We start from the raw sequence: 19,703 nt of genomic DNA on the forward strand, positions 1-19,703 counted from the left end.
CAATAAAGACTCATTGAAAAGTCAAACATGGCATTTTCCTGACAAATCTTCACCGTGACATGTTTTTAGACGGTGAGAGATTCCTCGATTTTCCTCTTGATTGAGGCAAATGGGAAATACAGCGTTTGTTCGCAAATAGCAAAATGCCCTAAAAAAGAGGCCCTTTTTCACAGTGTGCATTTTCATTGCTGTAACACAGGTAGTATTAAAAGCATTAGATTACATTACAGAGTGAGTCAGCACAAACAACAGCCATCATCAAAGTACACATGTGCTTTTTCTGATATGAAATGTCGGCCATGAGAAAACTCTGCTTCATAAACAGAGCAAACAAAAGGCCATGAGGTCTGAGACAGTTTGAGAAACAACCTGCTCCTGTCGTTTTTCCACCCACTGTCTGCTACTACAACTGATGTTTGGATTGGTTTCACAGTAATTGTTAATTTACATTGCCATCTGGTGGCGAAAGCACGGTCTCTGTGACGTGCATTTATTATGATCAATAAGAATGCATTTTTTTAAAATTGAAAAACAGATATATACACAGACAATCACCCCCCTCCCCACCCTAGGACCATTCTGGCACCACCACCCCACCCACCCTCCTACATCACCCACCCCTTACCTCCAAACAACAAGAACTGTTACTGAAGGTTTTTGATGGAAACATGCACCTGTCACTTTCTGTAGTAATTTCACCTTTTTTACTGTAAATGCTTTTATCATACTACAACTGTTGCTATCTACTCCATCTGGTGGGTGTACATTACATTACTTACCATGAAGTATTTCTGCACTCTCAATCTATTTTTGCACTATTCTGGTTTGCACTACTCTCACCCTATCCACCATGTGCCTTATGACTGCATGTATGTTGTACTGTGTACTATGTTTTGAATACTTAATATGTTGCGTACTCATATGTTCTGTCTACGAGAGAAACAGCATTTCAATCCTGTCCTTGTCTTGTAAATATGGAATAATTTACAATAAAATTGACTTTGACATCAGGTGTAACGTTGTAAACACATGGTATTTGTACATATAGAATAAAAACATATGATGAAAATATGAGGGGCAAATATGCATATGTGTAAATATACAAAGACAAAAACATAAAAGCTGCATGTGTAAAGGAGGAAATGTTTAATCAGCAGCTTCAGGGGAAAGAGTTGAAGTTATTTAACTTCTTAGTTGTTGTTCTCAATGGAGATGCAGAGCAACCCAACTTCCGGTGTATGACGTCAAAGTGGAAGACAAGCCACTCTGTTTGCCTATTGGTCAACGTCCTCCCAACAAACCAATCAGCTTCAAGAATACGGGCGGACCTTTACCAACCGCCAATTAACACCAGGAAGAAGCAGATGTGGGCGGGACTTGGTTGCGAATAACAGGAAGTAGCAAGTCAACAGGAATTAGTTTTCTGGAAACTTTTGCCCTCAAACGCAAACAAAGGCTTGAATCTAAAAGACTAAACTTGTGTGTAGGAAGTTAGTTCATGTGTCAGACTAGTGTTTTATCAGCCGGTGTTAGATACTGAGAGACTCGACGCTTCCGGCGCCGCGGGTCATCGCCTGTGTTTGTTTACATGGAGTCGAACAGCTGACCAGCTAGCAGTTAGCAGCCTAGCTCAGTGAAACCGAGTCACACGAGCGGTTACATCGTCTCCATGAATGAAACTTAACTCTGGAGGACGAGGTAACGCAGAGTCTTTAAACAGGGAAGCGGTGGTTGTAGGTCCCGGTGATCTGTGGGAAGTGTGACTGTGATGCGAAGCTAACGAGCCGCGTTAGCAGGGTCCTTCCAGACCAGCGAAGAAGAAGTTGTTGTTCGTGCCGCCGAGCCTCGGGCCAGCTCCGGAGGCCTCGATGTGCAACATACCGTGTTCCTGCGGGAACTGGAGGAGGTGGATCCGGCCGCTGGTCGTCGTCCTGTACATCCTGCTGCTGCTGGTGGTCCTGCCACTGTGCATCTGGGAGCTGCAGAAGTCTGCGGTCAGTCTCCAGCTGTCAGTGGATGTGATGTACATGTTGTTTCCTCTGCAGGGAGCCCTGTTGGATCAACAGACAGACAGACAGACAGACAGATAGATAGACAGATACATACTATATTGATCCCGAGAGAGATTTACGAGGTTAAATGTAACTAAAATGTACTTAAATACAGTTAAAGCATTCATAGGAATGATCCTACATGTCTTTCCAAGCTTTAAATGACATTGAAATCTTAATGTTCTTATTCATTTTGTTTGTCTCTCAAACAACACAGGTTTCCAGGGCAACATAAATGGGCCTAATCAACTTTAACCACACTAATTGTACCGCGGACGCAGTAGAGTACATTCTGCTAATAACGCTGTACTATTCCTTCAAATACATATTTGTGTCCAGGACATTGCAGTTTTATTTAGAACACAATGATCTGAGTACCACTTCCACCCATGACGCACATATACATAGGGCTGGTAAATAAAACACTATAAACAATTAACACGATACAATCTTCTTCAATAAAAAGTTAACCTTAGTCCAATATATATTGATATAATGCTTATACATTGAGGAAGTATAACACATAATTGATGTTTCTCAGATTTGTGAAATGTTTTTTTCTGTTTGTATTTGTCATTCTCTGCTTTGAGAGAAGAGTTTAAAACCACAACATTCACTCAGGAGCAAAAACTGTCTTTATCGTGATAATTATCAGTTTCGACTGATATGAAAATATTGAATAGAATAGAAAAGGCTTTATTTATTTTCTTGATATAATTTTTGGCCGTTTCTTCCAGCGCTAATGTAGAATCTGGGTGGTCAAAGAGCTGGAGGTGCACAGCCTCACATTAACGTGTTGACTGTTTCTCTCCATGTAATGGCAGGTTAGCACACACAACAAAGCATGGTTCATTGCTGGGATATTCGTCTTCATGACCATACCCATATCATTATGGGGCATCCTTCAGCATCTGGTTCACTACACTCAACCCGAGCTTCAGAAACCTATCATCAGGTAAAGATGTCAACAAGCACGTCTGCAATGATCAGAAACAGAAACAGACTTTTTTTTAATGCACGTGTTTTCATGTTTTTTATAGAATATTATGGATGGTCCCAATCTACAGCTTGGACAGTGTAAGTTGTATATTTTATACTCGAACCCATTCACCAAATCCCCAATCATTTCTGCTGAGACTTGACCTCAAGTAGCAACACTGAGAGAATGTTGCTTTATGCAATGTGTTACTTGAAAATGTAATATTTTCACTTCTCTCCCTGTGATCACGCTTTTTCTTTCTCAGTGGCTTGCACTGAAATACCCCAGTATAGCGATCTATGTGGACACATGCAGAGAATGCTATGAGGCCTACGTCATCTACAACTTCATGACCTTCCTGCTCAACTACCTGGAAAACCAGTACCCGAGCCTGGTGCTGATGCTGGAGGTTCAGGAGCAGCAGAAACACCTGCCTCCTCTCTGCTGCTGCCCGCCATGGCCGATGGGAGAGTAAGTTCTCTTTAGAATAAAACCACTTTTACAGTGAGGATTCATTTACATACAAACATCCATGTGGGCACATTTTACACTAAACTGGATGCTACTAAATGTTCTCCTTTTATATTAGTGCCCTGTTAGACTGCTCGTATGAAGAGATCGGATTTACTTCTCAATAATGTCGTGGAATTATCTGTTTTATTATTAGTCTTTCTTTCAACCTGAGGGAATACAACATTACCCCATCAGGTATAACTTGATTTCAATGAGGTTTTGGTTTTAAAGTTCAGAAACAATGAGAGTGACTTAAGAGATAGGAAGTGATTATTTTATTTCTTCTGCGGCTGTTTGTTCGTCTTTGTCTCAAGGCACAGAAATGTTCAAATGTTGAGATGAATGGGGTTTTTTTTTCTTGAAGGAAACAAATCAATGAGAGTCACCAGCTTTAAATTAGCCGCAGTCTGGCAACATCAGTAATTGGTTAACGTGCCTGTGTGTAGTTCATTCTGTCTGGAGATTTTTCCTTCTCCTTTTTTACACAAGAATCAGTTTGTTTGTTAAAAACTAAAGGAGAACAAACATTTAACAGTTTCTTGAAGGTCATCAGCATTAGTCTCATCTATTAAATATATTTATTTTATAAAGCTCCCCCTGTCATTTCTAACCCTTTAGAGCAGTGTGGCATTTAGCACGTGGATTTCGAAGCTCATGACTGAAAAAGTTGTTGAGGAAAATTCCACAGTTGATTGTTTAAATGTTTTCATTTCACTCACGTGTCTCAAATTTACCATATTTCTTATGACCATTAGTGTTTTGTGTATTTGATCAATAGATCTTTACTGATTTCAACTTAAATCTTGTTAGACCAATACTTTCTAACTCAAGTCACATGTTTGTTCTGCAGGGTTTTACTGTTGAGATGCAAATTGGGAGTGTTACAGTACACAGTCGTAAGACCTGTCACAACGGTGATTGCCTTGTAAGTAAACTCGGATGTTCACTGCACTTAATTTAACTCTTGAATTCAAACGAAAGTATTTTTGTTCATTTAATTTGTATTGATGTCGGTTGTGGTTGTTTATTCTTCCTCCTAGAATCTGTGAGCTGTGTGGAGTGTACGATGAAGGAAATTTCAGTTCCACAAATGCTTGGACGTACCTGGTCATCTTCAACAATATGTCACAACTGGTAATAATGAAACCGTCTTTTTACCTCCGGACAAGGTGGTTGTGTTTTCACCTCTGTTTGTTTGTTGTTTGTCTGTTAGTCAGCAGGATCATGAAAAAAAGTCCTGATCAAATTTCCACAAAACTTGGTTGAAGGATGGGACATGGGCCAAGAAAGAATTGATCAAATTTTGTTGTGCATCTGGAAAAATGTCATAAATTTCCTAAGCAGTAAACATGGATCTTTTCCCGACTCTTTTTGTTGGGCCTATTCTAGTTGTTATGGGACTATATAGAACTGTACATTAGGAGGCTGTATATAAAAAATGTGAGTAGTCTGATGTTTTGTCTTTCATCTCTTGATCTAGTTTGCCATGTACTGCCTGGTGCTGTTCTACAGAGCCCTGAGGGAGGAGCTGGGTCCAATCAAACCAGTGGGCAAATTCCTGTGTGTGAAAATGGTGGTGTTTGTCTCTTTCTGGTAATTACTTGTTTTTCTTAAAACTTATTAAAAAACGTATAATTTCTTTAAAGAAATGCAGATTTTGTGTCAGGCCGTGATGTGACGACTTTCTTTGTGAACTCTCAGGCAAGCCGTGTTCATTGCTTTGCTGGTGAAAGTGGGCATCATTTCCAAGGACCGTACATGGGAATGGAACAATGTGGAGGCTGTTGCTACTGGATTGCAGGTGGGCAAAATCTTGTTTAGTTGAAAAAGAAGTGACCGTAAGTTTTTGTAAGGAAATGGAATAATGGGAAACTCTTTTTCTTTTCACACGAGTTGATATCCGAGTTTGGTTTTTACTTCCTAACTACAACACTACAACTGTCCTGTTTCCTTCAGGATTTCATCATATGTGTGGAGATGTTTCTGGCAGCTATTGCCCATCACTACAGCTTCACTTACAAGCCTTACATCCAGGAGGCTGAGGAGGGCTCGTGCTTTGACTCTTTCATGGCAATGTGGGACATATCTGATGTCAGAGCAGACATTTCTGAACAAGTCCGCAATGTTGGTAAGTGCCTTCTGGCTACTCGTGTGTTTTCACAGCTTTGTAAATATATCTGGCCTGTTGTCCAACATTGAGAAGACTGTACAGACATTTTTTTTGGGTCGTCATTGACAGGGAGAACAGTTCTGGGTCGTCCAAGGAAGTCTTACTTCGGCGAGGCGGAGAATGACGGCGAGCGATCTGGCTTGCTCTCGTCGGGCTCCCAAGATGCCATCACCGAGGCGGCATCCAACCCAGTGTCGCCCAACGGTCAGTACCAGGGCCTGGGGAGAACCCTCACGCCGCACTCTCGGTCGGCTCCCGCTGGGCTCAGCACCGCCCCATGGGACGAAGGGTATGAAGCTCGACCTGAAGACACCCAGGAAGAAGACAGGACCGACCAAAGCATAGACCCGGCGGAGGCAGATCTCATTGTGATCACTTAGCCCAACATCAGAGCTGATGTCACCAACAGACTCTACCAGACATGGTTGGGCAGGACCCAATTAACGCCGTGCCATTTTCCTGCAGACATTACGTTACTGATTCAACAGCAAAGGGCACAGCCGCCAAGTAGTTGTAGACGTTTGCCAGCAAAGGCAAAGCTAGATGGACCTCTCTGCCAGTGACAGCTCCGTGAATGTTCAGTGGAGTTATGGCTTAATGATTTGTAGGTAACAAGCATTTTAGCCAGTTTGCATATTATTATGCCTCAGCAAGCTATGCCAGAATGGTTTTTATCCACTTTTATTGGGAGAGACTGGTTGGTCTGTTTTATCACGTGTCCCAAAGAGCCCGGTCTGTGTTGTTGTGCTCCTTAAGGTGAGAGTCTACATGAAACCTCCTGAAGTCCCAAGTGAAGCATGTTTCTACGTGTCAGTGCTTTCATGTTACAATCTCAAAATGTGACAGATGATAAACAGAAATATGCAACTTGTAAAAGACAAATGTTACCTTCACATTATGTCTGAAGACTAAAGCACATTATGTGTACAGAACCGTCTTTTTTTCTTTAACTTAACCAGTTGAGGACAGAGAAGTTAAAGAAAAAAATCGGAATAAATAAGTGTATAAACATTACAGTGAAATTTAAAGCAAGGGTTATACATTCCCCTCCCGTCAAAGCTCCAAAACACATTATCGCACAACTGCCCGAAGCAGATTATTCCACGAGTCGCTCGCTAACTTGCTGTGAGAGCACGTGCAGGTCCAGATGAAGTGATTGGTCGTGTTTATTATAGACCTGCGAGGGCCACAGACACAGAGGATTTCAACAAATTAGATAAGTAGTTCAGAAACAACTTACCAACCCAATCATCCAATATTACATCCAATCATGCTTTTGTGAACGTATAGAGATGCTGAGCAGGTACTGAATGTTTTGACGTGAACGAAAATGATGTGACTCGTATGCTATGACCTTTGCGGCGACCAGATTATAAACACAACTGACCCAGGATAATAATAAGGGTGATCACCCTCCAGTAGAATTAGTGGAATCAATGTCAAAGCACATGGAAGCTGTTTTGGTGGCTCAACACCTTACTAAGACACTTTGTCGTTTTTGTTTTCATTCAGTTTGTCTGTTGTGTGTTTGTATCCCAGAGAGAACGTGTGGAAGGAGCAGAAGCACCAAGTTATTAAGATGCACAGTCAAGATTTAACTTTATCGGTGGGAAAAGAAAGGTTTTGAGCTTTCTACTGGAAAAACGGTGTCCTTACTGACAGTGTGACATCATTACAGTGTCTGTATCAATACAGTGTATTTCCTATGGGTTTTATTAGATACTAGGAGTACAGTCCAAGTATTAATACAATATACATATTCAGCATGAAACTGTACAATCAAGCACATTCTAGTAAAATTCCTATCAATGCTCTACTGCATAGACAGACGTCTTGTTCTATGTGCCCATGGAACTAATCTATCCACTTCTTTCATTTATCTGTTAATATGTGATGAGGTTCTCCATCCACCTTTTAGCCTTTTAACCAACTTTGCACCTAAGCCATTGATTTTACCTATAGATTCTACTTGGCGTATTTTGTGACTTACATGGATATGTGCAGGGATATTGACATGTTTGATGTACAGTGGATATCAGGTTGATGTGTCAGTAAATACGTAAATGTATGATATCGACTGTATGGTCCGTGTCCAGCTGAAACATGTTGCATTGCCTTATGTGATTTCTTTTTTATTTTGTAATAAAACTGTCAGGATCACATCAGATGAATTTGTTCCACAGGTTAATTTAAATACATCTTCTGTCTCATCAATAAATCAGATTAACTACAGTTTGCTCATGTTTTCCATTTATTAAGAAAATGTCACATTTATTGTTGCTTTTTTTTATTTATACACACAAACAATCTTTACAAAATCAACTGCAATCAAAAGGGACAACTATGATGTTTATATTATATACTTACAAATAGTATATTCATAAGTATAAATTATAAATGTCCTGAGACCTGTAACAATTTACAAATAAAAACAGGACTTGAACGTTCAAAGCTGAACTTTCTTAATGGTTGTGATGAAGCAGCTTCGGGTCATGCAGGTTTCTACTCAATCTCAGAACAGAGACTGATATTGAATTTATAAAAAAAAAAACACAAACTGAAATCCTCTTGTGGTATTAAATAATACCAAGAAGTGAATGCATAGTAATTTAATGCATTTCCCTATAGAGCTTGTGACAATAATCTAAAATGAAGCTACAACCAGGTTATTACTGAGTCTGCTCATTGACTACATGTGCTGATATGGAGATGGTGCTCTTGTGAAGCTTCACAGCCAGAAGGACCCAGTCTCCAGCCTGAACCTGCAGGGGCTGCTGCAGCACAGCGGCCGCCTGCTTCCAGTGAGAGTTCTGGCTCAGGGTGCTGATGCTGATCTCCTGGTCCAGGTGGATGTGGTACCAGAAGGGAATTGCTGTTATTCTGCCGGAGGATGTAGCCTGGACCTGGACAACACGGAACAGGGCTTTAACAAGATACTTAATGGAACATAGACAAGGTCTAATACTCAATTCCAGTCACTTCTAAATCTTGTCATTTTAAAATCAGGTTAAGAGGCAAAGACACCCTAAAGTACATCAAATGTGAACATAAGAGTGACCAAAAGTAAAACCGAAGGTTGTGATTAGTGTTTAAAAAATATTTTCATGCACAAAAACAGACAGTTACAGACAATAAGTTTAAATTTCTGAAAATTCTGAAAGAGAAGACATGTCCTCGTGCCTTGAAGAGGGTCTCTGACCCAAAGCTTGAACATTTTAACATTTATTTCTTCATTTAGTGATTTCTTTAAACTGCAGCTCCTCAGCCAATATTCAAAAAAGTGTTCTGGGCTGAATTGAGGCAGGAGCACAAAACAGTCAAGTTAAAAAGTAAAATTTGTGACTTATTTTCAGTTTTCTGGTGCTGAATGTTCATGTAGGCAGCTCTGGGATGTTTATTTAAACTATACTGGCAGAGTCAATGCACGAGTTCAAGCTTCAGCAGCTCTACACTGTTCCACCAGAGCTCTTCTTCACAGGCGACATCTTAATTATACTAATTTCAATCACACTGGTCCAATGCAGGCCTTACCTTGACTTCCCTGTTGGAGTAGTTTGCATTGGCTTCCATGAGGTCCAGAACAAAGAGCTCCACAGACTCACTGAGATGTCTGCACTCCAGAGTGGAAAAATCCAGGAACACGTGGACTGGGACCTAAAGTGCATGAGACATTACAACAATGTTAGCAGGTTCTTTGCAGCAAACTAATACAAATTGGCTGATATGACCCTTTCAGACATAAACTGTAAAATATCAAGCCTCAATTCAATTTCTTTGTCAATTGTTTGCTCCCAAACATTGGTATCTGTATCCACCAATCAAATCTATATTGGTCGGGCTCTAGAAAACCATATTGGTTCTCTTAAAACTCATAGTACAGATAGTTATTTAAAAAAGAAAAGAAAAGGCAGAGGAACACTTGAATGTATATAAGGTGCAGAAGCTAACTCACAATTGATGTAGGCGCACTTTCTCACAAGCCAGCGTTCATCCACATTAGCTCTTAATTGCTTGTGTCAGTGGATAATCACTCGATCATTGATTGATGCTTAGAAACTAATCTTCCACCTCAAACTCCTCCGAACTTGACAAAAGAGGCCGTGGCTGCGGGGCACCAGACTTAAAACGCAGAGGAAGAAATCAAAGTGGCGGCACAGAAAGGTGTCACGGTTTCCTTCACTGCAGAACAAAAGAATCTTTCCTCCTCCCTGTCACAGTTGTGTAGACCTCCGCGCCCGCTTTCTGATGTGCTAGATGTAATGTGTACTGATGGATTCAGGTAGGAATGTCCCGGGCAGAGCCGTGTGTTGTGTCTTGTGTGACAGTTGTGCTAGAAAAGGTCCCTCCACAGAGGGCTTCAAAGACAACATCTGTTAAAGCAAACGACCATCCCGCGTGGGGCCCGAGAAATCAGATCACAAACATGATACTGGGAAAAAATAAAAGACAACAACTAACAGACCAAATAATAAAAGGAAGAGAATTCAAAGGGATTTTGCAGCTTCTGTAAAGCAGCTGGGAAACACACATCAAACAACAGTAAACTCAGGCCTGGACCTCGGCGAATACCTTGTTCAACTCAACACAAACTGTACAAGGTAGAAAACAAAGCAACTGGAATCAGAGTCCGTCTGATCATCTCCAGTCAAATCAAGTCAAATACAACCTGAGATGTTTATCGACATTTTTATTGCATCGCGCCGTGTGCCAATCATATTTAACAAACACCTCGGGCTACACATTTGCACCTAATGCACGGAATTTGAAAGTGAATGATGCAAGCGCACAAACACAGCGTAGTGTATGTGAAGACTGTCAATATTGACGGTTGCATCAGGAGCGCGAGATTGACGGTTGCATCAGGAACATGAGACGGAATACGAGATACGAGTGGCCCGAGATGTTACAATGGGAGGATTTTCAAACTTGTGTTCTGAAGACTGAAGAAGTTTCGGCTCAACAATAACGGTGTAAGGGCGCAATGCGATTCTCTTTCAATTAAACAAGACGTCTCCAAATACAAGATCTCATTTAAAGTCTATTAAATATTGGATTATATTTTGTTATTGAAATAATAATACAAAGTCCAAACTCCAAGGTGAACAGAAGTATGAGCACCCTGGTTGTTCTACAGTCAAAGAATCTTAAAATTTAGTTAATGTTCATATTTTATCAATTTCAAGAAAGTCAACACTGTATGAATATAAATAATAAAACAGTAATATATACAGTGGATATACAATAGCCCGACTGATGACATTGATGACAGTGACACTAATATATCAGCCAATTTGTACTTTTTACACAGATCTAACAATTTTAGTTTTAAATTCCCATTAATTAGGTGAATACATTTTACATTTATTATATTTGAACATCAATATCAGCCAACTCTGCCTGTTGGCGACTTACAAGACCAGACTTGACACTGATTGGTTAGTTAGATTCAATGTCATCACTCCAGAGGTCAGAAGTTTAAAAATAGAGCAGTTTCATTGGATGAAACCAGTAAACATGTTTGTTTTTTCACAGTTGGGGCAATAAAAATGATGCATGTTCTGTTCTGCTTTGAAAAACCTGTTTTGCTGACCACATTTTAAAATATTAGTATTATTAATTATAGTTATAGCAGATGCAGTGGGTATGGCATAGATGTCCAACTTTCATTTTGCAAACCAGCCGTCCACTAGCTGGGATCTTAGATATTATTCAGTGTTGTTACTGTTTTCATGTGGATTGGCTGAACTAAAAGCAACAATGTACCTCATGTTATCATATATCAATACCATAAATAAGTTAACCTGGATACATAGTAGCTTACTGTGCGTTGGTAAACTTACAGTGAACTGGTTGATGAAGGGAGCGATGTTGAATCCCAGTGTCGGCTCCTGTCCCTGGACGGCGCTCTCCAGCAGCAACATGTCCGACTCCACCAACATCCCATACACCACGATCCGCTGTGGGAAGATCTGTCCTCCTTCCTCCAGCAGACACCTGGTGCAGTTCATTACATGTACTAGTTAAGTGTCTTAAAATATTAACCATAAATATTTAAAACTACGATAAGTGTAATAACCAAAAACACAACAAAATGTTTGCCACTTCCTCTTACCTGGCCAGTGACGCTTTCTCCATCAGCTTCTGTCGGATCAGACCACAGGTTTCCACACAGTCCAGGATGATGGCGGTCCACAGCTTCTCCCTGGACGGCCTCTGCAGCATCCCGTGCTCGTCCTCCACGTGGTTGAGCCAGAACTCCAGATGCTGTTCTGGGATGTTATTGGAGTGAGCCAGTTTCTTTAGCACTTCCTGTTGCTTCTTCTTCTCCACGGAGCTGTAGGCCTTTACGTGACCGTGACTGGCAGCAATGAAGGAGAGTAAAGAGAAGCCCTCCGACACGTCCAGCACGTACAGCAGGTCACTAGAGTCTGTGGGTTGAGCAGGGTCAGCCTGGCCCGACTGAACGTTTTGGCATTTTATCTTCAGCCGAGAGACAAGTTTTCCGAACGCACTGGAAAACCTCTGGTGGTAATCCTGATTGTTCACGAGGGCCATTTCTGCGCATTCCAGCATGCAGAAGTCTTTAGTGGGAGTCTGGCCGGTTTGAAGGCACGCTAATGCGCTGCACAGTTCTGCTTCTGGGTTTGGGATTGAAACGGGATTCCCAGAGAACCTCGAGTCGTGACGCTTGTCCAGGCGGATTTCGTGGTCGTCTCTCAGCACGGCGACGCTGCAGAGCCTCAGGTAGGCGTCTAGGCAGGAGATCTCAACAATCAGCTTGTCTCCGGGTTTCAGGACAAAACCTGAAGAAACAATAAAGGAAACAATTGACCAAACCTGATTTTAATAGAACAATGTAGGATGTGGAATTTAAATCAAAGCGTTTCTTGGTCCAGCAAAAAGGCACATGCCCACAGCAGCAACTCTTCATACTGTCAAGTGCTGAAAGTTGTTGGATATTTGGTCAGATTTATAGTTCATTTATCATTCAAATAGAGATATTAAAATAGTTTTTGTTTGTTTGTTTATTAAATTGTTGTTGTATAACTGAACATAAAGTTTGTTTTGGGGTAAATACCTAATATCATGTATTGTATCTGCACATGCATCGAAATTTCAAATATCAAACCCTGGAGTTATGTGGATGGAACTAAAGGGTTTACACCTGCTGTACAGAAATAGAAAATTAACAATAAAAACTCACGATGATAACAATAGTTATTCATAATGTAACATAACGCATTTGGAGTTTTGAACTGGCATGAAAGAAGAATCCCTGATAACATTTTTAGATCGTTGTAGAAATAGAGTGAGGAGGCGGAGGGGGAAAGGAAAATACAGAAAGCAAAGAGGAGAGGAAGGGAGAGCAAGCCCAACGGAGAAATGAGATTCAGGGGACTGGGGAGAAGAGAGGAGGGGGGGGGGGGGCAGAAAGGATTCCTACAGGAATAACATCTGTTCATGTCTTCATGTCAGCGCGCCGCTCGTCAGAGGCATTTGGAAGAAATGCATATTTATTGCCTATAAGAATTTCATGAACACTAAAGAGTGTCACAGGCGATCACGGCACACACGTCACCGCGGCCGGGAAGCGGATGTTGGTGATCACCAGGAAAGGTGGCGGCTCCCTCGACGCTGCCCGAGCCAATTAGCAGCGCGGGGAAATGCTGCCGAGCTCTGTCTGCGAGATGATGCACCTCGTTGCCAACTGGAACATGTCACCTCGTGTCAGCAGGTATTACGCTCACAGCTGCCTGGCTCTTATAGCAGAGTAAAGAGTTGGGAGAGTTCTTTAGGAAATTAGGCAACTTTAATTTAATATAATTAAAACAATTGAAGAATGCTGAAGGCTTTCAATTTTAAGATCCCAACTACTGGAGTACATCTGCCTTTTGGTTTCATGCACCACATGCTTGAAATCATTACCTGCTCATGGCATGTTTAAAAATATTTAAAAATCTGATTTATATGATTTAGATGAATATGCTTTTTATTTTCAATGATTCACTTTTGCCATTGATTCCTGTGTGTTTGTATTTCTGTTCCGTCTTGAATCTGTTTGCTGTGTATTAGTAAGTTTTTTTATTTGTCCCTGTTTGTATTTATATTTGAAACTATTATTTCATTGTTGCCCATATTGACCGGGACTCCCTCAGTGGGACCTTCCTGGTCAAATAAAGTATAAAGTATAAATTAAAAATATGTATATTTACTTTGGTGGTAAATTATAGATTTTTAAAATCGTAAAAGATAAATATAGTAGTCAATATAACCATATGGTATATATCAATATAGTAACTAAAGTAAACTATATAGTAAATAATAGCTTTATTGCCATAGTTAATAAAATTGTTTTAAACTAATGTGGAAAAGGTATTTATAATTTTTTTAATATATATTATTTTAATTGGGTCTTCATTTTAAAATCTAAGTAAATGTTTTTATAATGTCATATTTTATCAGATTTTCAAGAAGCTACATTTTTATGTGCTATAATGGATTACAGTAAACAATTCTCAGAAAATGGTAAAAGTAGTAATGATTGATCGGGCTACAATATAACCTCAGACGATCTCTTTTATTACTGACATGTCAGGTTTAAAAGGTAAAGAATCCAGGATATGACAAACACTGCCCTCATCTGATACAACATTGGAAGTGCATGACAGACGGGAGTAGAGAATACAGGCAGGCTGATATAAACAAGCTTGGTTTCTAAACTAAAATCTGACAAGCCAGAAGTTTTAAACTATAATCTGTATATATAAATATATACAATTGAAAATGTGGTCTCTTGTGTCTCTATTGGTGTAACTTGGTGTGTCTTACCCTTGGCGCTGTGGACAGGATAGATGGCCTGTTCCCAGCAGGTGTCCTCCTGAGGCCCAGTAGACAGACTGCTCTCCTCATCCAGGTGGAGCTGGAACCACACGGCCAGAGCATCCAGCTCCCCCTCCTTGATGACGGGCAGGTAGAGCTGCTGAACCTCCCTGGAGCTCAGGCCCTCCAGGTCCTACAGGTCACCATCATAGATAGCAAAGTTACAGACACATTTTAAAAAATGGGGTTGTTTACACTATATGTTTACATCAGTCTTACATATTTATATCAATAATATTGAATATATCTGTCCAGCCTGATCAGACCAATATGTTTTTTTTGTGTTACAGAGGCCCAAAGCTAAAACAAGAAAATAAATAGTAATGGGAAGGTGAGAAAATATCAGGGTCCCCGACACTCGGGAGATTAAACTAAAGCTGGGTTTATCAGATTCACCAGACCTCTCTGCTAAAGGGAGTTTGCGTCACAGACTGTGGACTGTTCCACAGCTCTATGATAAGGGTTCTGTAATAAGGGTACATTTGCCTGCAAGTCCCCTCTTCACGTGAAGGAATAAATGTACAGTATCAACAAATCGTCCTGCAGGTGCCTGCCTACCAGACTAATGCAATGTTTCCAATCTGCCAGATGTGAACTGGGAGTTCATAAATCTGAATATCTGTGCAGGCTCGCAGCTGAATAATAAGAGGCCACTTGTTTGCAATATTTAAGGCTGTGAGGAAGTTGGTTTATTAGTTTCATGGGACTCACAGACATGTGGTCAGGACAATAAATATTTGTCTCATTATTACATTATTCTACTTGACACCAGCCATCAAATACACACAGAATAAACACTTGGTTAAATTGATAGTACACAAACACACAGAGCCCACACAGATTTTGCTCACCTGCACATTATTGAAATCGATGTTGAAGGCTGTGAATGGCTCTGTGAGAGATTTGTATCCTCCTGGCAGTCGGCTCAGTCTCTCTGTGGTGTACGGCTCCATGGAGTCGTCTGGTTCAGTGCTGCAGCTCACTGGACTCCGCAGCTGCCCGGCTGCAGCCATGGACAGACCTCCCACCTCTGACACACACTGCCTGTACAAAGACAAACAATTCCATATGCGGTTCAGACAACTTGTACTGATGCTTCAAAAGAACTGATCAGGAAAACATGTCTTATCTGACACAGAATACAGAGTTCGAGGCCTACCTGTGATGCCGGCGGATCTCATTGCACTCAACAGCCATACCGAACACAGTGGCTCCAGCAGGGATGACCCGTCCAGTCGCAGACTGGTCCTTGAATTCATTCTCACCTCTCTTTAGGGAAAGAAATACATGTTTTTAATGATTAAGCACATTAGGCCTCATTAATGGCACCAATGCAACATGCATGTTAACTGAACACAGGCAGGTTTCGGGTTAGAAACAAATACAAGCACACTATTGTGTGCAGTTACTGCAGTTACTAAATGTGTTGAAAGAAATGAAACATCACATCTGCTGGACACAGAAAGGTGAAACAAAATCTAAACCTATATGTTGTCAGAGGTTGAATATGGCCCAAATAAAAACTGAACCAACATCATGTCACAACATCAATGGCCTCTCAACGTGCCATGAATATTGGACTGACTTTCTATCGCTTATAGTGGAAATATATCTGTAAGGTTGCATATATAAGTACTCTATAACATGGTTAGGGTATGAATTACCTGGGTTAATGAAATGTTTGCATGTTGCAAAGCAGCTTTTTACAGAGAAACTTTGAAATCTTTCAGGTTTGGAAATTGACAAGGAGTAACATAATCTATAATTGGTTTTGGTCTTTGTGATACCAAAACATTACATTGCCTGGTCTTTGGATTCTCCAAGCGCCCACCCACCACCTGCTTTTAATATATTTATCAAGCTTCACAGTAACCTTTTCAGGATTTGCATGACCATGAGAGGTCTGTGCGTCATAGAGACAAAGAGCAGTAGATTTTTAATTTTTTATATTGCAACTGGAGTATAAAGCTCTGCGTTTGTGCTGAATAACTGAAGTTACCTGTGGAGGCAGCAGGAGGTGGTGCCAGGCATGAATGAGACTCTCGATGATGCCCTCTCCAAACAACCCTGCATCCACTGTCTCCGTCACCACCAAGGACACCCTGAGAAAAACACACGAGTATAAATTTCACATCAGCTCAAACGAAGATGGAGATGCGGAGTCTGTGAGATCAAACCGAAACTGCACCTGTGTGGGATGTCCTTTGGCACTTCCATCTCCAGAGATTTCATGTGAAGGATCTTGATGCTGCCTTCCATTCCATTGGCAGTCACCACCTCACAGGCCAGTTCGTACATCGTCTTCGACAGCTCGCAGGCGTACACCTCAGCAGCCCCTGCCTTCTTAGCACACATACTTTACAGAGAGGACAGGAAATCAGAACACGAATTTATGTCACTCTAACTTATAAATTCACCACAAAACTTTAAAAACTAAAGGTTTCCAAATTCTCAGAGAACATTTCTCACCCAAGGATCCCAGTGCCAGTACCTATGTCCAGCACAGTGTGGCAGCCGTTCTGAACAGCCTTCTGAATGGCTTGCTGGTATTTCTGGTTCCTCCTGTGGTCGTTGAGCATTAAGAAATGCCAGCGCTCCACCAGCCAGTTGGCCACACGGTAGAAGTTCTCCCTGGCTTCTGGGTAATCCGGTCTCAGCTTTAAGGCTTTGTGGAAATGACCTGCAGCTTCGTCTCTAAATCCCATCCTGGGCGATAAAAGAGGAGCCAAAATAAAGACAAAAAACCATGAGCAGATGATTTATCTTACAAATGTCAAAACTAAATTACGCCCTGGAATTACAGGAGTGTTGAGGTGTTGGGAATAACGTGCAAACATTAACGTTCCCACAGCGCAGGAGCCCACCTGAACAGCTGTTCACCCATGCTGTTTAGGATGACCTCGTCCGCAGGGAAAAGCTCCAGTGCTTGTTCGTAACAGTCAAAAAGGTCCTGGATACGTCCCACAGAGTCCAGCTCCTCTGCCCATTTGAACAGAGTGAACCTGAAGGACTCCTGGAAGAGAGATGTCACAAAAGTTTTAGTTCCACAGTTAAAATCCGAACACTAACGCTAGATCTTAAATCACTATTAGTTATACTCACTATATTTCCCTGCATTTCCTGCTCTGCATTTAATTTCAGTTTCTCAGTTTTGTGTGTTTAAATGCATCCACTATATCATCCCCTTAAATAAACAAATTAAAGTACCCTCTGGCAATCCCACAATGCAATTCTCTGCATTTTACATGTATAAAATAATCATTAATTGACTCCACATCTGTTACTAGGGATGAAAAATCATGGCGTTAAATAAATGTCCAAAATATCTGCTTACAATTCACCACTGAGGGATTTATTGTCTATTATAGAGAAAGCAGTGAAGGAAAGAACAAGCGATCGCACACACAGCAAACGATTGTGCGATTGCGGTTTTGTGTCATCAGTGCAGTGAGTGTGTACACAGACTGGGTTTCTGAGTAAAGCAAACAGTCATCACCTTTGCAATGTCCTTAAACAAGGGTGCGAGGTTGAGGACCAGGAGGTAGTGAACAAACGCCGTTCCATAGTCTTGGTTGAACAGGCACTGCTGGGCACTTTCCAGGGAACTCGAGACCAGCTCGTTCCTGGCCGGGTCCTCTCTGCGTCGCCTCCTGCTCCTCCTGCTGTGCTTCGGCTTCGCACTGGCATTAGGCATCCCTTGAGAAAATACAAAAATAAAAAAGGTAAAGCTTGAGACGTCTAACAAGAAGTGATAATGACTAATAAAGCCAGGAGTTAAAGTTTCTACACAGAGCTTTAGCGACTAGTCTGTCAGCAGAAAAACCTGCAAGTCTGAGTTCTTCTTATGCAAAACTTCAAAAAAATGAAAAGTTCCAGCTTCTCAAATAGGCAATTTCTCTGCTTTTTCTTGGCTTAACATTATGGGAAATTTGATACGATATCTGGGGACTCGTTTTTTCAGACTAAACTATTTATTGACAGAGAAAATAATCCAAGGAGTAGTTGGATATGAAAATGATCATCATCTACAGCCCTTGTTCCATAAAAAACACTGTACTGTTCAGCTCATAACCATGAAAGGTAGTTTCTTCTGGGAGGAAAAAAATAACGAAAACAGAGGAAAATTAAGAAAATAAAATACATGAATCAATTCAGGAATAATATTTGTTTTTCTCATTGTGAGATATTGGGACAACCCTTGTATTTCTCACTAAGACAACAGATCCAAAACTTTGACATAAGATGTCACAATTATAAGATATGAAGTCAGACTTATGAAACAAAAATTATGAATTTTATTAGTAAAAGTTATGGGTTGACTTGACTTAATTAATTATTATTATCACTGACATTCCCAATAATTATCACAATTGTGTTTTTCTGCTAATGTCCTAACTTTGTAAAGTCATAATAATTATAAAAATAACATCAACATTAACAGGAAACCTTACAAAGCCAGTTAAAAAAAGTTAATTTAAAAAAAATAAAACCACAACAGACACTGAAAGCTGCTCTGTTCTTTACAGACACGACTTGCGTGAGGACTCACTGTGAGAGGCGTGACGTCACAGGCTGCAGACTGAGGAGAAAGACGCGTTTGTTTCTATTTCATCTATTTGCGTGTTTATCCCGCGAACACACAAGACGTTAACGTTGCGCTTCTGCAGTTAGCATCGCACCGAGCGGTTCTTCCTCCAGCAGCAGGATGCTAACGTTAGCTCACATGATAAAAAAACAAACAAACAGAAAAAAAGCTGCGATAACTCAGCTGCGTGTCACGAAACCGACATTTCTGATTTGTATCCACGTTGCATCCACGCGCTGGTTGTTTAAAAACCTCTCAAATCACATCTCTGCTAAGGATGAAGCTGCAGCTACCGTTCAACCAGAGGCGAGTCCGTGTGATAAAACCTTCCGACACGAACATGGAGCGAGCGACATGGTTCCCCCCGGGTCGTGAGGAAACATTCATCTGCAGGTGATCCCGTTGTAAATTGGAAAATGTCACATTAAAGGTATTTGACTGATGTTGTCTGATCTCTAAATACAAAGGTGTTTATCAGAGTATCTGGTGGAAACAATATAATTGATCTAAACTACAGTATCTCTG

The 19,703-nt window shown here is 40.8% G+C and overlaps 2 protein-coding genes across 3 annotated transcripts; one reads left to right on the top strand and one right to left on the bottom strand.

Annotated features, from left to right (window-relative positions):
- Positions 1-1,362: 1,362 nt before the first annotated feature.
- On the top strand, positions 1,363-7,945 carry tmem184c (transmembrane protein 184C). The gene is made up of 10 exons (XM_034587971.1): positions 1,363-1,994; positions 2,876-3,006; positions 3,092-3,128; positions 3,296-3,501; positions 4,394-4,468; positions 4,584-4,677; positions 5,024-5,136; positions 5,245-5,344; positions 5,500-5,671; positions 5,783-7,945. The coding sequence occupies exons 1-10, from the start codon at positions 1,869-1,871 to the stop codon at positions 6,091-6,093; spliced, it is 1,365 nt and encodes a 454-aa protein (XP_034443862.1). The 5' UTR covers positions 1,363-1,868; the 3' UTR covers positions 6,094-7,945.
- Positions 7,225-19,498, bottom strand: prmt9 (protein arginine methyltransferase 9). 2 transcript variants are annotated; one of them, XM_034587959.1, is made up of 13 exons: positions 19,143-19,498; positions 18,090-18,289; positions 17,458-17,606; positions 17,063-17,299; positions 16,782-16,949; positions 16,593-16,695; positions 15,753-15,862; positions 15,445-15,637; positions 14,546-14,726; positions 11,826-12,519; positions 11,554-11,707; positions 9,245-9,367; positions 7,225-8,616 (listed from the first exon to the last, which is right to left on the bottom strand). In XM_034587959.1, exons 2-13 carry the CDS (start codon positions 18,285-18,287, stop codon positions 8,383-8,385), a joined length of 2,544 nt encoding a protein of 847 aa, XP_034443850.1. In that variant the 5' UTR covers positions 18,288-18,289; positions 19,143-19,498; the 3' UTR covers positions 7,225-8,382. The 2 variants fall into 2 exon arrangements, with proteins under 2 accessions (XP_034443850.1, XP_034443841.1); XM_034587950.1 differs by having other exon boundaries at positions 11,826-12,516; positions 14,543-14,726.
- Positions 19,499-19,703: the final 205 nt, after the last annotated feature.

Source organism: Hippoglossus hippoglossus, chromosome 1, assembly GCF_009819705.1.
Source record: "Hippoglossus hippoglossus isolate fHipHip1 chromosome 1, fHipHip1.pri, whole genome shotgun sequence".
In the NCBI taxonomy this organism is placed as follows: domain Eukaryota; kingdom Metazoa; phylum Chordata; class Actinopteri; order Pleuronectiformes; family Pleuronectidae; genus Hippoglossus; species Hippoglossus hippoglossus.

Coding starts and splice junctions, on each gene's coding strand:
- prmt9 (XM_034587959.1), bottom strand. CDS start 18,287: ATGCCTAATGCCAGTGCGAAGCCGAAGCACAGCAGGAGGAGCAGGAGG. Junction 15,638..15,752: donor GAGATCCGCCGGCATCACAG/GTAGGCCTCGAA, acceptor GTCTTTGTACAG/GCAGTGTGTGTCAGAGGTGG. Junction 9,368..11,553: donor CCTTCATCAACCAGTTCACT/GTAAGTTTACCA, acceptor CATGCACTTTAG/GTCCCAGTCCACGTGTTCCT.
- tmem184c (XM_034587971.1), top strand. CDS start 1,869: ATGTGCAACATACCGTGTTCCTGCGGGAACTGGAGGAGGTGGATCCGG. Junction 3,007..3,091: donor CTTCAGAAACCTATCATCAG/GTAAAGATGTCA, acceptor TGTTTTTTATAG/AATATTATGGATGGTCCCAA. Junction 4,469..4,583: donor GTCACAACGGTGATTGCCTT/GTAAGTAAACTC, acceptor TCTTCCTCCTAG/AATCTGTGAGCTGTGTGGAG.